Source organism: Betta splendens, chromosome 8 (assembly GCF_900634795.4).
Source record: "Betta splendens chromosome 8, fBetSpl5.4, whole genome shotgun sequence".
NCBI classification, from domain to species: domain Eukaryota; kingdom Metazoa; phylum Chordata; class Actinopteri; order Anabantiformes; family Osphronemidae; genus Betta; species Betta splendens.
This window is the reverse complement of record NC_040888.2, coordinates 4,699,435-4,713,318: the sequence shown is the minus strand read 5'-3', so window position 1 is coordinate 4,713,318 and position 13,884 is coordinate 4,699,435. Positions and strand designations below refer to the sequence as shown.

The following is a 13,884-nucleotide window of genomic DNA, read 5'->3' as shown; positions in this document are numbered from 1 at the left end:
TGTCCAGTCTATTCATATCAGGTAAGGAGAGGATCACGCTGGAACTCGGCCAGAATATTAGTTGGAGGATTATTCACATCCTGATGTCATCTGCTTCGCTCCATGTAGGAATCTTAGCGACGCGACTCCATTTGTGATTTGAGTTCTTTTTTTTTTTTGCTTTGTTTGTTTATGAGTTGAGTAAGGTGAATGGAAAGTTTAATAGTTTAATAGTAAGGTTATTGGAATTATTGTTCGCGCTGCTGTGTGCCCAAGCAACGTTCAGTGTGTGTGTGTGTGTGTGTGTGTGTGTGTGTGTGTGTGTGTGTGTGTGTGTGTGTGTGTGTGTGTGTGTGTGTGTGTGTGTGTGTGTGTGTGTGTGTGTGTGTGTGTGTACTTTCCTGAAATGTGCAGCTGCCAAATCTGACAGAACTCAAGCCCACATTAGCCTGCCAAGAGAAAGGTACAAAGGCACACACACACACACACACACACACACACACGCACACGCACAGGCCTTGTCTCTGCTCCCTCTCCTTCTCGTACCCTATCTCTCCAACTCGCCATCCTCGAACTCTTTCTGTCTCAAACTCTGTCTGCGCACACACACACACACACACAGGCGCACACACACACAGGCGCACATGCTCACCTCGCTCTGCCAAAAGCGAGAGGTGGCTGGTGAATAAACAATGGCACTCCGCCCATGGTGTCACCCGCCTGGGCTTTGATCAGCACCGCTGTTCCTGCTCCCCACAGCAGCGCTTCCTGTCTTTCTGCCTGCTGAACGCTGCCGTGCGCACGCACGCACATGCGCACGCACACATACACTGAGCTTCTACTTACTTCATGTCAGTCTCATACACAGACACGTATGAGACTGTACCTATACACACCATCTCTGTCTTATTTCCTCCTCACTAAGTCTTTATCTGTACGTCCCCTCAAACTTGCACACACTGCTTTGAGTTAGTGCCCCTGTCTGCATCACTCAGTGTTGTTCAATTCCCTCACATGCACTCACCTACAATGTGTGTGCACAGAAGGAGACACACACCTGTGATCCCGGCCTTTCCAGCAGTAACTTCTAGTGCGAGTCAAAGAGCAGGTCCTGTTGTCGTGTCCTCTAGGCGAAGTGACAGCAGACACATTACATAATGCAACAGTGACCATCATCCCTCTGTGTTTGAGGATGAGAGTGCATGAATGAGGTGCCTGACAGTGGGGTGTGTGTCTCTTTGTCAAATTCCGCTGCAGCTCATGTGATCCCGGCGCGTCGCCGTTTCGTTTGCGTACTACTAACGAGGGACGACGCGCACGCAGCCACACATGCGTTCGAGGGGCTCGTCGTAGCAGCTGGAGTTTGTCTGTAGTTATATATGCATTAGTTTCTGAGGGGGTTGAAAGGATGACTTTGCCTGTGGGAAGGAATGGCAGCAGTGGATCAAGAACAGGTGCGCTGTGTGCCCTCTGCTGCAGAGGCAAAGAGCTGCTTCAATCGCGTGTGTGTGTGTGTGTGTGTGTGTGTGTGTGTGTGTGTGTGTGTGTGTGTGTGTGTGTGTGTGTGTGTGTGTGTGTGTGTGTGTGTGTGTTTGTGTGCGTGTGCGCGCGCGCGTGCGTCTGCTCTGTGTCTCTTCACGTCCTTCAACACATGTCCGTGTTCTGTGTGTCATCCTTCAACGGCACATTTGTTTACTGCAGTTTGTTAAGCCATCTGTGTTTCTGTCACTTTCTTCTTCTCCTGTGTGTGGGCACTAGAACATCTTTCGCACTAGTTTGTTGAGCTTAGAAACATTTTTCCAACATCAGTACAAAGGAAAAGACTCCCTGAAATGTTGAGCTGAGTTAAAGCAGTCACGATGAGAATGAGCAGTGCAGCCTGTATCTCCGTGCAGACCTTTGTTTGCTGTGTCCAGTAAATAATAATGGCCTCCTGCATATAATGTGCTGGTTGCACAGTATCACACAGCCTCCATTTAACTCCCATAACTCATAACTCTGAGCTTTAGTTGACTAAGCGCTGGACTTGTTGCTCAACCACAGCTAAGATGATCATCAGATGAGCGTGTGTTGATGTGTTTGTGGAAGCGTCCGTCTGCCTCTCGGCCCATGCTAACGTTTGCATGTGTGCGTGCATCCCCACATGTCGGCCCGGTGTTGGCTGATTGATGACTTTTCCGGCCGTGGTCAGTTTCCCAGCAGCGTTTGATCCGCATATCAGAGAAGGTGGAAGTAGGGGGCAGATAACATTCCAGGATGCTACATGGGAACATGGGAAGTGGAACAGCTCATAGAGGCCGTACTTCATTCACAGACAACAAACGGAAATTGCTCATTAAACCGCGGGGCCTAATGTTAAGCACAAAGAAACCATGACAGCATAATGTGTTGGGCTTCCCAGTTTTGAAGGATCCCAGGCACAGGGACAAAAATAGTAAAGAAAACAAAATCCAATCTCGACGGTGTAGATTCTGAACTCTCATTCCCAAAGTGAGACATCATTATGTTAATATCAACCAGCTTATTCTAAGTGTTTGTGTCAATTTGGTTCATCATATTTGCAGGGACGTGTTTGTTTTGTCTTGTCTCGCGTGAACATTCATTCCTGAACGGAGACAATGTGATTCCAGCAACTAGCAGTCGTCTTTTCAGCTTTACATAAACGCGAGGTCCAATGAATTATAGACTATTCGGTAAACAGAATATATGTATTAAAGCCCACACAGAGACACGCCAGGCGTATGCTGCATATTTGAGAGCTGCTTCCTATTCTCTTTCTGCCGTAGCGCGCGGCAGCTGAAAGAGGCAGACGGGAAGATCGAGAACAGCGTGTTCCCCCCGTGGGCACAACGCAGTTGCAACATGTCTTCATTACTGCGGCAATTGTCTTACTATTTTCATCAGAACCCGGGAAGGCGCCGGCGCGCGTGCATATTGCAATAGACGACAAAACTGCTCCGCTGGAGCTGCGCCGCCGTCCGCCGCCGTCACCCCGTCTTCCCACTTCAGCTTGGAAATCAGCACTGGGGAAACCGCGGAAAAGCATCAAAGTGCTGAAAGCAAGTCAATTCATAGCAGTAGCAGTGATTTCTTTCAGAGGGGCCGTCCTGGTCGACTTGCTAAAGCGTGTCTTTTTATGCCTACATGCAGTCAGAGAGCAAAGCAAAAGCAAAAGTTTCTCTTCTCTAACACCTCAGGAGGAGACCTCTCGCCTCCTCCTCCTACAGCTTCTCTCTGACGCTCACTTCTTTACCTTTCCCACAGTCCTTTGATAAAAGTGCAGATAAAAGCGAGTCTGTGCTCATCTCTCTGGCCGTCCATCTCTCCTTGAGGTTCGCACCTCCTTTATTATTTACTATTAGATCAGTGGATATACATGCACACGTTGCCTTGTTCGCCAGCGCTGGCGTGTCCACGTACCGCGTCTGCGCTCGTGTTCATCTCCGTGTTTCATGCCTCTTGTGTATGTATGTGTTCTTACCCTTTTGCTTGTGTGTGTGTGTGTGTGTGTGTGTGTGTGTGTGTGTGTGTGTGTGTGTGTGTGTGTGTGTGTGTGTGTGTGTGTGTGTGTGTTGTGTGTGTGCGTGTGTGTGTCCTTGGCTAGAGGCGGTGCAGTGTGAGGTTTTTACTGCTGTCTGAAGTCGTCCAGCCTCAGTGTCATTAGAGGATCTCTTTAATCCAGACTTTGGGAGAAACTTCTGACAGCACGCTGCAAATAGAAGGCAGCGCCGCACATGAAGGGCAGCTCGGCTCCTAACAAAACAGCGAGTTTAAAAAGCCCCTGGCCTTTTTTCCTCCTCCCACCATTCCCTCCATTCTTTCTTCTTTGCTTTTTTCCTGCCCTCTGTTACTCTTACTTCACCCCAGGGAAACGTGCTTGCCTTATCTGCACAGGAGGACCACCCAGGAAAGATGACTCAGCCCTGTGTGTGTGTGTGTGTGTGTGTGTGTGTGTGTGTGTGTGTGTGTGTGTGTGTGTGTGTGTGTGTGTGTGTGTGTGTGTGTGTGTGTGTGTGTGTGTGTGTGTGTGCGCGCGCGCCCATACAATGCTGGAATCACACATTACATTCATTTGACTGTAGCGCTCACGTTTTCAGAACTTTAGCTGTTAATATTAATGCGTGCCTGTACCTGCACGTATGGCTCTGAGCGCCGTGTTTGTTGGCGCTGGTGTGCGTGCGTGCGTGCGTGCGTGTGCCTTGCTTAAGCCTTTGACTTGAGGTTTGGAATGAAAGGCAGCGGCTCGTTGCTGATGGAGAGGAGAGAGAGGCATTGAAGCTGCCGACTGTGGGACGGAGCAGCCCAGGTACCCGTCCGCTCCTGTTTTCTCACTCCAGCCATGTCTGTCTCCCCTTCACGCCCCCCCCCCCCCCCCCCCCCCCCCCCCCCCTCCCCCGGTGTCTTGCAGTTGTTCATTCTCACCTCTCTGAACTAATCTTTTTTTTCGTTCCCTCTCTCTGATGTTGTCACATTTTTATCTTATCTCCTCAGGCTTTTTGCTTTGTAATTTGTTTACCTTTTTTTTCTTTTTTACACTCCTCTCTCTCCGTACCCCCTCTCTTAGTCTCGCTCTCTAAGGAAATCTCATTTCCCCCTCTTCCTGGCCTGTTCACAGCGATCCAACTCTGTGTGACTGATAAAGACCATATCACCCAGAGCATCTGGAGACACTTTAGCAAGATCCCCATTCCTGCACCTTCAGACACCATACCGTAGAAATAAGCAGCACGTTTCATGTAGGAGAGTGTTTGCACGTGCTTCCAGTGTGTGTGTGTGTGTGTGTGTGTGTGTGTGTGTGTGTGTGTGTGTGTGTGTGTGTGTGTGTGTGTGTGTGTGTGTGTGTGTGTGTGTGTGTGTGTGTGTACACACTGCATCTTCAGCACTTCTCATACTCACCTTCACATTGTATCATAGGGGCTGAACAGGTGTTCAACATGTGTCTACCTTTTGTTCCATTAACACAAACTTGTATTTGTGTGTATCTCAGGATTGTGTGTTGCTGTGTGCAGAGACACAGCCCTTGGGAGAAAAACAGCCACCATGTCAGACTGGATTAGGAACAGAATATTCTTTTACTTCCTTTCTGACTTACAAAGCACTTTAATTCATCAGCACGATCATCCCATAATACTCCATTAATGAGGTTACACGTGTTAAACGTCTACCCTCAAAGTCACTTTGAGCACATCAGATACAGAAGCCACATGAAAGAGAGGACCACGTCACCACTGGGGCCCGCTAGTCAGCGTTGCTTCCCAGAAGAGTAGTTGCAGAAACGCTGTGTCACAATGCAGGAAATCAGAAGTTGAAACAGGAGGTGGGGGCTTTGTGTCAGCGCCTCTTATCTTTTTTGTCCGCTGTGCTGGATAAAGGTGAAGTTAGGGTCAAGGTTAGGAAGCGTGTGGAAGTGCTGTACTGTATTTGACATCCAGTAGTAGAATGATTGTGTGCAGTTCATTTTTGTGCTACCATAATATAACACACTCCCCATCCTTAAACTCTTAAGTGTGGTTTCAAAACTGCAAAACCGGAGCCAAACTCACCCACATTCAGTGCTGCAGCCTGTAAATGTGTGCAAATGGTGTCAGCTTCACTAAAATATGCCTTTTCTAGTGTCTTTAAGCCTTTGATTCACCAATAAACAAAATGTAATGATGAAATAGAAGGCAATGGGTTGCACTAGATGGAGATGTGGGCTGTAATAAGATCGTGACTGGCCAAGAAATAACCTGATTAATAGAATCAACATGCCAGAAACCAGCTGCCTTTCATGCTGCAGAGCAGAGACTGACCTCATCACGGGCCTCAGTCATGACGGTCTGGTAATAAGTGTTGATCGGAAAGTCAGAGTCTCCAGAGGGCCACATTATAAAACGGTTATTGATCCTGCACAGAGTAGCTGTTAAATTACTGTGGCTGGATGTTTCAGGCGAATAAAACAAACCAAGCATAACGTTCAGCTTCGCGATGCTGCTTTCAATAATCTTTACACAACAAAGGTTTCAGCAGTGTCTTTGCTTTTTTGGAGCCGGTAGTTCTCAGAGTTTGCTACCCTGAAGTTCATCGTGGCCCCGCAGCCAACAGAATGTGTGATTTATGTCAGTGGAGTGGGTTGTAGATCAGGCCCATCACCTGGACTGTGTTTCCCTCAGCTCCGAGAGTCGACACCTGGCCCGTTCACTCACCTCCTCTGGGACGACACAGAGGATATTGATGCTAAGCAGTGCCCCGCACACTTGTTCAGGGGTGTGTGTGTGTGTGTGTGTGTGTGTGTGTGTGTGTGTGTGTGTGTGTGTGTGTGTGTGTGTGTGTGTGTGTGTGTGTGTGTGTGTGTGTGTGTGTGTGTGTGTGTGTGTGTGTGTGTGTGTGTGTGTGTGTGTGTGTGTGTGCAGGGCCAGTGTAAATGCACGTGTGTACCATTATGCTAAGGCGTGTGTGTGTGTGCGTGTGTGCATGTGGCACCGCTCAACGCTTTTCCTAATCAAAGATGAAGTGTCCACATGTGTGCTTGAAACATCTGGTTCTGGTCGTGTGCAGGAACCTTCCACTGCTATCGCTTACAGGCAGAAAGGAAAGGCTGGCTTATGCACGTGCTTATATGAATGCACACACAGTCTTATTTTATAATTGTTAAAACAGATTACATTTGCATGTCAGGTATTGGAAGACACCTGAGAGCTCTTCTTATCCAATAAATGACACAGGATATCTTGTTTTTCTGAAGAAATGATGATCCTGGAGCAACGCAGCTTCACAAAAGCAGAGAAATATTCCTAATTCCCCGAGTTAGAAAGTGACTCTTTTTGTGTCCTTGTCTCAAAATGAGTTGGGCTTAATGAGCACAGCTCCCTGTAATTACTGTCATGGCTTTATTATTAACCTTTTAACACAGGAGAACTAATCACAGGCTGCATCTCTCATCACTGTCCCTCCACTCTCGCCTCTTTCTAACTTTCTCCGTTCTCTTGTGTTCTTGCCTGCACTTTTCAGGTAACTTTCTCGCTCGTATTCAGACTCTGTGCGGAATGAAACTGTAGATGAGTGAATATCACTTTGTGTCAGTTGCACGTCTCGCGCCGAAGATCTCACGTTGCCTTGCTTCTCCTCTTCCTCGCTGTGTCTCCCCCTGCCCCCAGGCTCTGCAGGAAAAGGTGGCGAGTCTGCAGAGGCAGCTGCACGGCTCAGAGAAGAAGCTGCTCAGCAAAGAGCTGGAGAACGAGGCCAAGGTAACGCAGCGCCTTTGTGACCTGTCGTCCTTAAAGTCAGTTTGCTCCTCACTCTCATCATGGCGTCTCTCTCTCTCTCTGTCCAGCAGTAGCATTTCCAAGCCTCATTCCTTTCAACACAGTCCACCTCTTCAGGACTTATTAATTATTTCCTCCCTCCTCAGGTGTTGTTGTTCCTCCTTTGCCACTGACCCCACGCCGCAGCATTGCTTCTGTCCACCTTTTCTTCATCGCTGTATCATCCCTCATCCCCGTGTCAGAGGCACAGATATGCCCCTACGCACATTTCCCAAATTCCTTGAGATTTGGCTTCATAAGCTAGTGCCTAGGGCCAGGAATGCCACCAGTGCCTGTGTTCAGAGGAAAGCTCTGAATGCACACACACACACACACACACACTCCCCATGGCTCTGTAGAATGCCCTGTAATCAAGCCCTGTTTTGACCTTGACACACACGGAGAAGAAAGCGCTAATGGCCGTGCTCGTACAGGAGGCTGTTCTTTGTGCGCTGGTATGTTCACCAAAAGCATTCGGGTCTCTTATGTCCTCTCTGATCCGCCTACTGACCCTTGTACACACTTCACACACCTCAGTGTCTGGCTATCATAAATCTGCAGGAAGGCTTCGGTGGTTTTTAGGAGCTTGTTGGTCACTGACCCAGTTCCACGGGCGCTGCACTAAAAAGAGCCGACCCATGATCCCGCCTGCTGTCACTTGAGATCTTTTTGGATTTGGGTTTTATTTTCAGCTCTGTAGTTCTGAGGTTGTTTGTTTTTTTTTTCTTCATGTTGTTTACTATGTGATCCATGATCAAGTGATGACTACTCCACAAGCTTTGTGGAGCGCCCAGCTGTGAATGCAAAGAAACTAAGGGCAAGTGACACAAACTCAGATCATTTGTCAAATCCTTAACAACATTCCAAACCTTGTTTGTTGTGGACATCAAGAAGCAGCATTTAATGATTGTAACAGCTATGGGCTGTGTGATTCTGTACTTGGATCATTCTGTTCACACATTAAACATCCTTGGGCAAACGCTGAACCCACAGTTGCCTCAGTGCATTGACAAGGCAGCTACGTCATTTCTCTAAAGGAATCAATGAAACTGTTAAAAAATCTGCAACATTTAGACCTACAGTAAACCACAATATGTTGAAACAAAGAATGAGTAAACAAGACTCAGAATCTGACCGAGCATTTGGTACCAATTTCACACACTTAGCAGTTCTCGGTTCTCTGCCATAAACACTTTTGTCTAATTCATCACAGATTATTTTGTTCTGACGAAGCTGGCAGAGACGGCACCAACAGGAAGGGAGCCGTGATAGAGTACGAGTGAAAGCCCCATAAGACAAAAAGGCTTTTATTTAATCTGATGGTGTCTCTGTTTGGTTGTTCTTGCAGTCACAAACTATTGTTCATTTCTATGAATTGACAGAAGCAGATTCACGATGTCGGAGCAAAGCTCGTGCAGCGTTCTGGCACCGCGTTCACATCATCGACTCGCATTGACTGTTTGCAAAGTGTACATCATTATGTACATCTTCATTGTTATTTGCATTGTTAGTAATAATAAACCTAAGGGCCTCCGCTCTCAGACTGATGTTGCCCTAGTTTCCCTGCCAAGATGTGTCTTTGTAATCTGATTCCACACATGCTAAATCAACCTTTCTGCCCCAGACTTCTGGCAGATGTTGATTGCCGTACACTTGCGGGGCCCTTATAGGCTCCCTCGCTCAAAAATGGCAGATCAGCAGCTCAGTGTGTGGTTCGCGTCTCCTTGAAGAGAGCAGCGCAACGGCGAGGAGTACAGCTATTTGTATAAATACATAATGATACAGTGGGATCAGCGAACTGTACAAGTTTTGGAGACGTCTCCTTCTGCAAATTTGGAGCTGGGTGAAATGAAAAATAAATCATCCCTGTACTTGTTTTCAGGCTTGATGCAGACGTAAAAATGCAGAGGAGTTGAACTTAACTTCTGTAGGCTCAGTCGTTTTCCTCTGTGCTGTTTTTGTTGAGGCGCATTACATCAGCAGCTACCAATCCATCCCATACTTCTAACAACTCCACTAAGATCTGTAGCCACTTCTAATCTCCTCCTGCCTCTACCCCCCCCCCCCCCCCCCCCCCCCCCCCCCCCCCCTCCTGCAGCAAAGCGTTTTTGAATTTGAATCGCTCCTTCGTGAACTGTCTGAGTGCCAACTTAGCGGATGTGGAGGTGCAAACTTTGTGAGTGGCATCGTTTTTGATGTACCCCCTTGTTCCTGACAAGGTTTTTGTCACTCTGGAACAAGGGGGTACATCAAAAAATGTCTTTCCAGCAGCTACTCATCCCCCAACCCCACAACCCAGCCCACGCACGCCTGTACACACACACCCCAACTTCATTAGCATACATCAAGCCTCCCAACGATGTGACAAACTTCATTTGAACATTGAAAGCGTTGAGGGCTTGTTCCTTTCTGCTGGCAGCTGTCAAAAACCACGCCACGCGACGGTACCAAACGCAGGGGAAAGTCAAAATCACAATCTGAGGACTATATATAGATGAAATGTTGTCATTTTAAGATGACTAGGAGGGGAAAATGAGTGCCGCTCTCTCCTTGCAGTCTTCAAACTGGAGAATCATGCTTCATCACGAGCAAACAATGTCTTTTAAAAGAGCTTTGGAGATGAGACCAGATTTTTTTTTCCCTGTAAAGTCAAAGTCCTGTTTTATTGCTCTGGGAAATTGTGAAACACTCTTTTCCCCGTGTTTCCCATCTTTTCTTGTCTTTCCCGCTCGCTCTCATCTGGAGACCATCAATGACCGAAACCTCATGGACGGTTTGATCAACAATATTGTTCAAAAGGCGCCAACATCTGTCCCAACAGTGAAGGTTCCTTTGTTCCCGCTGTGACGTGGCTCCTGCCACCTGTCAGAGAGGCAAACACGCCCTGGCTGCGTAAGAAAGATGCTGGGAGATGAGAAGCGTGCATCTGACGGGAGGAAAATAAAGCTTGAAGACCTGGAAGGAGGCGAGAAGATGCAGGGCTGGAGGAAAGGCGTCTCTCAGGGAATGAGTCAGACATCTTTAGGGAGTTTGAGAGATGCGCCTGTTTTGAATTTAAGCACCGCAGAAGAACAATGAAGTCTGAGATGTGAATTGCTACTTTCGCTGTCCTTGTCTGCGCTTTCTGTTTCTGTTTAGCCGCGCGTATGTTTCCACAACAGAGGTGCTCTTTTAAAAAAAAAAAAAAAAGTGAAGCTGCTGCCTCCACCCCCACACATTGCATAGTAAACTATGGCTAAGCTGTAGTTAGGCGCGCTGGGAGGATGTGATTGCATATGCTTTGCTCTGCTACAGTGCAGCGCTGGCAGATCAGGATTATTTGCCTGCGGGTGCTGTAGATTTAAGGCTGCGTGTACATTACACCATCGGTCAGACTGGCTGCTCAGCCATGAAGCCGATAGGACGGATGGCGGAGACGTCGGCTCTAGTCCGTCTAGAAGTGGGTTTTTTATCATGGCGGGTCCGCTTCGATGAGCCCCACTGCTCTCTGTACATTACGCAGTCATCCCTCTGGCTCCCTGCGAGTCCCGGTGAATGCGCCGCTCCGGCCTTGCCCACTCTAATGTATGGGAATGAAAATGGAGACAGCGCTGCCACAGAGAGCTTGTAATTTAGGCGGAGTGCATCTCTCATTGCTGCGTCCACGGCCCCATACACGGACCAAGAATGCAAAACTAAGCAGTTTGGCTTTTGAAGAATCTAAGACTTATATTCAGAGTGGTTGGTAAGGGGTGTGTTTATTCAACCATTGTTTATTGCTTCGGTCTGAGGTAGCGGCGTGTGTTTTGTCTTGGCTTGCCATTTTGTTATGACTACAGAAGCTGCTATAGATAGACATTTTGAAAATCCGCACTCCCGTAGCTCCCAAAAGCCATTTCTCCCAGTCGTCCGTATCAAATTATTATCAGCTACGTCACGACACATGAACAAGCGTACATGTTTAACTTAAACCGATGGACCCTGAACCCACTGATATCGACTGGATGCTGCAAAATAAATATGACGGGAGGAGCGTGAAGCGTTGGCCAAGTTGTGGCAGGCTAATCTACTGCACACTGCGCCGAGACAAAGTGAGCTGCTTCATGTTGGGATCATTTATACTGGGGCTGCTTTGAAGTGCTTCCCAATCCCTTTCATTGTGCCCAGGAAGATTAATTAGTCAAAGCCAGAACAATCAGTTAAATCCACAACAGGAAAATTATTTTAGGAAAACCAATCTTTTTCCCTCCCCCTCACCTTATTCACGCTCCCTTCACTTGAAAGGCCGGACCGCCGAGCGGTGAGGGGGCGTGGGGATATTCTGAGCGCTAGCCGGACCGTGGGTCTGTAAAACACATTGTGGTTGGTTGAAATGCTCAGACTCTCCCCTGGTTACACCTTGGATTATGTGGTGGAAACCCGTTGCCCCTCGCAGCCCCCGCGGATTCCTGTTAAACTATTCACCAAGCTCTAAATTAATTGATTCAGCAAACCTTTTTTTCAAAATGTTGTAAATGCTTTTATAATGCAGGAGCCTCGTGTGTGAGTCTGTGTGTATGTATGTGTATGTGTGTGTGTGTGCATTCATGTGTGTCTGTGGGTTATGGGGGGTTGTGCTAACCAAACCCTTTTTAACTTCTATAATCAGACTCTGGTTTAGTGCAGTGTAATTTAGCCCCAGACAGACTTCCTCCGGTCCTCCTCTAGTGGCGTTAGCAGCCCGGCGCGCTATGGGGCCGCTGCTGCGTTTGATGTCCTCTGCCCTCCACCGTGGTCCTGTCCTTGTCCAAACCCAGCTGCGTCAGGCCCGTAAATGGCATTATGTCAGGCCTGGCTGTAGTCTGCAGCTACCAGTGGGGGGGGGTAGGAAGCCATGTCTTGCTTTGGACCCCCTGTGGAGATGTGAAGCAGCTGTGAGGTGTAAAGGGGAAATGCAGAGCAGGTTCATGCATATAATTGGGAAACAATAACATCAACAGATTGATGTGATGATGGAGCAGGTGAATGCAGACACAGATGTAGTCTGCTATTGTCATAGTGTCATATTGAAGGCCTGATTGAATGCTAAATAAGGTCCATATTCACTCTTTTGTTCTGTACGTCTGTTTTCAGGTGACTGCGGTGCATCAGGTGTACGAGGAGAAGATCAAAGGTTTGATGCCTGCTGAAGTCAGACAGGAACTGGAGGACACCATCACCTCGCTGAAAGCTCAGGTAACCTCTTATCGCGCGCACATCAGACGCGGAGGGCGGGAACAACGCGCTCGTCGCGGGCCCCCCGACTGTGTAATAATCAAGTTCACCCGAGTTTACGCGGCGCATAAAAGCTGCAGCAGCGTAATTCCAGTCATTTCGGGTGCAATTTGTTTGAGAAGGGAAAAGGCGAGTTCAGGGTTTTTCATCCAACCACATTCTGATAGGGCTTCACTGCTGCGATGCGCCAGCTGAAATGCTAGAACTTTGCTGAGGCTTCCCCCACAGAAAGGAATGTAACCTCGGCTCCAGTATGCGAGTCCCACAACAATACCCGCTCCTTAGGAGCTGTGATTATTCTGCCAGGCTCCCGATGACGAGGAAATGTTGGGGGGGGGGGGGGTATTTTCCTTTTAGCTGAAGACAAATCTTAAATAAACTCCAAATAGCCAAATAGATGAATATTGCAGCCTTCTCTCACGCCGTCCTAACTTTAACTAACCTGGTTCATAATCTTCCCTCTGTCCCTCTGTGGCTTAACCCCTCTGCCCTAAGCTTCTGACCCCCAACCCCTGCTGTTCTGACCCCTGGACTCAACAACCAGGCCTTTCTTCCACTTTCCCCTACTTAACTTAAACCCCTCGGTCCAAAAGCACAATTGACCCAAAGCCATCGTACCTTTTCCACTTCCTGTTTCTGCATCCTGGCTCGCTGGTGTCCTGCCTCCCTCCTTCTGGTGGCGCCGTATTAACAGTGTGCGCATTCAGAAGCTTTGCCAGCGCTCCAGTTTTCATTGTGTGCCTGTGTTGCAGGTTACCTTCCTCCAGAAGAGAGCCTCTTTGCTACAGGAAGACCTGGATGCCGCTCGCAGCGGGAGGTTAGCGTGATTGTTTAGACTGTATAGGAACTATGTGCATGCGTGCCAGGTCGAAGCTCGTGTGGAGGTTGGAGCCTCGGTACAAAGCGTGTACTCTGTGTATGTGAAGTATCAGTGGCCGTGACAGCTTCAAGTGCTGAAGATTTGATTTTCCTCTCTTCCCTCAGTTCATATTATGAAAATCAGCGAAACATATGCACTTGTGTGAGGCCTCATAAAGAGATTAGACAACATAAATTAAAAAAAAGCAGTCAGTAAATTGTTAGTTCTTTGGATTCTTCTATTAGTTACCTCTGGAATAACCCAGCTGTTTACATCCAGGTCCACCACAGGAAAACCGCCCGACTGCCCAACGGGACACGAAGACTGAGGTGCTCACACCGATACGAGCGCCGCTGCCTGTCACTGCTTCGTCATCTTTGACTTTCATTTGTTTTTTGCCTCTTGTAACATTTCAATGTGCTCCAGTCTTTTTGATACCATTAACTGAAAAGTAATGTCACTGATATTTCATTTTATACCAAAATGCACATTTTTAAATAAAAGCCTTCATTGTTTTTTCTGTTTTCTCTG

At 47.8% G+C, this 13,884-nt stretch overlaps 1 protein-coding gene across 5 annotated transcripts in view; it reads left to right on the top strand.

Moving 5' to 3' along the window:
- Positions 1 to 13,868, top strand: part of cep112 (centrosomal protein 112) — a 70,405-nt gene extending 56,537 nt beyond the window's left edge. For 3 of the 5 annotated variants that reach the window (XM_029159070.3, XM_029159075.3, XM_029159068.3), the window contains 4 exons: positions 7,116 to 7,205; positions 12,354 to 12,455; positions 13,247 to 13,311; positions 13,479 to 13,625. In XM_029159070.3, coding sequence (XP_029014903.2) covers positions 7,116 to 7,205; positions 12,354 to 12,455; positions 13,247 to 13,311; positions 13,479 to 13,569 — 348 coding nt within the window. In that variant the 3' untranslated portion in view covers positions 13,570 to 13,625. The other 2 variants (XM_029159071.3, XM_029159074.3) reach the window with 2 other exon arrangements.
- The last annotated feature ends 16 nt before the right edge of the window (positions 13,869 to 13,884 follow it).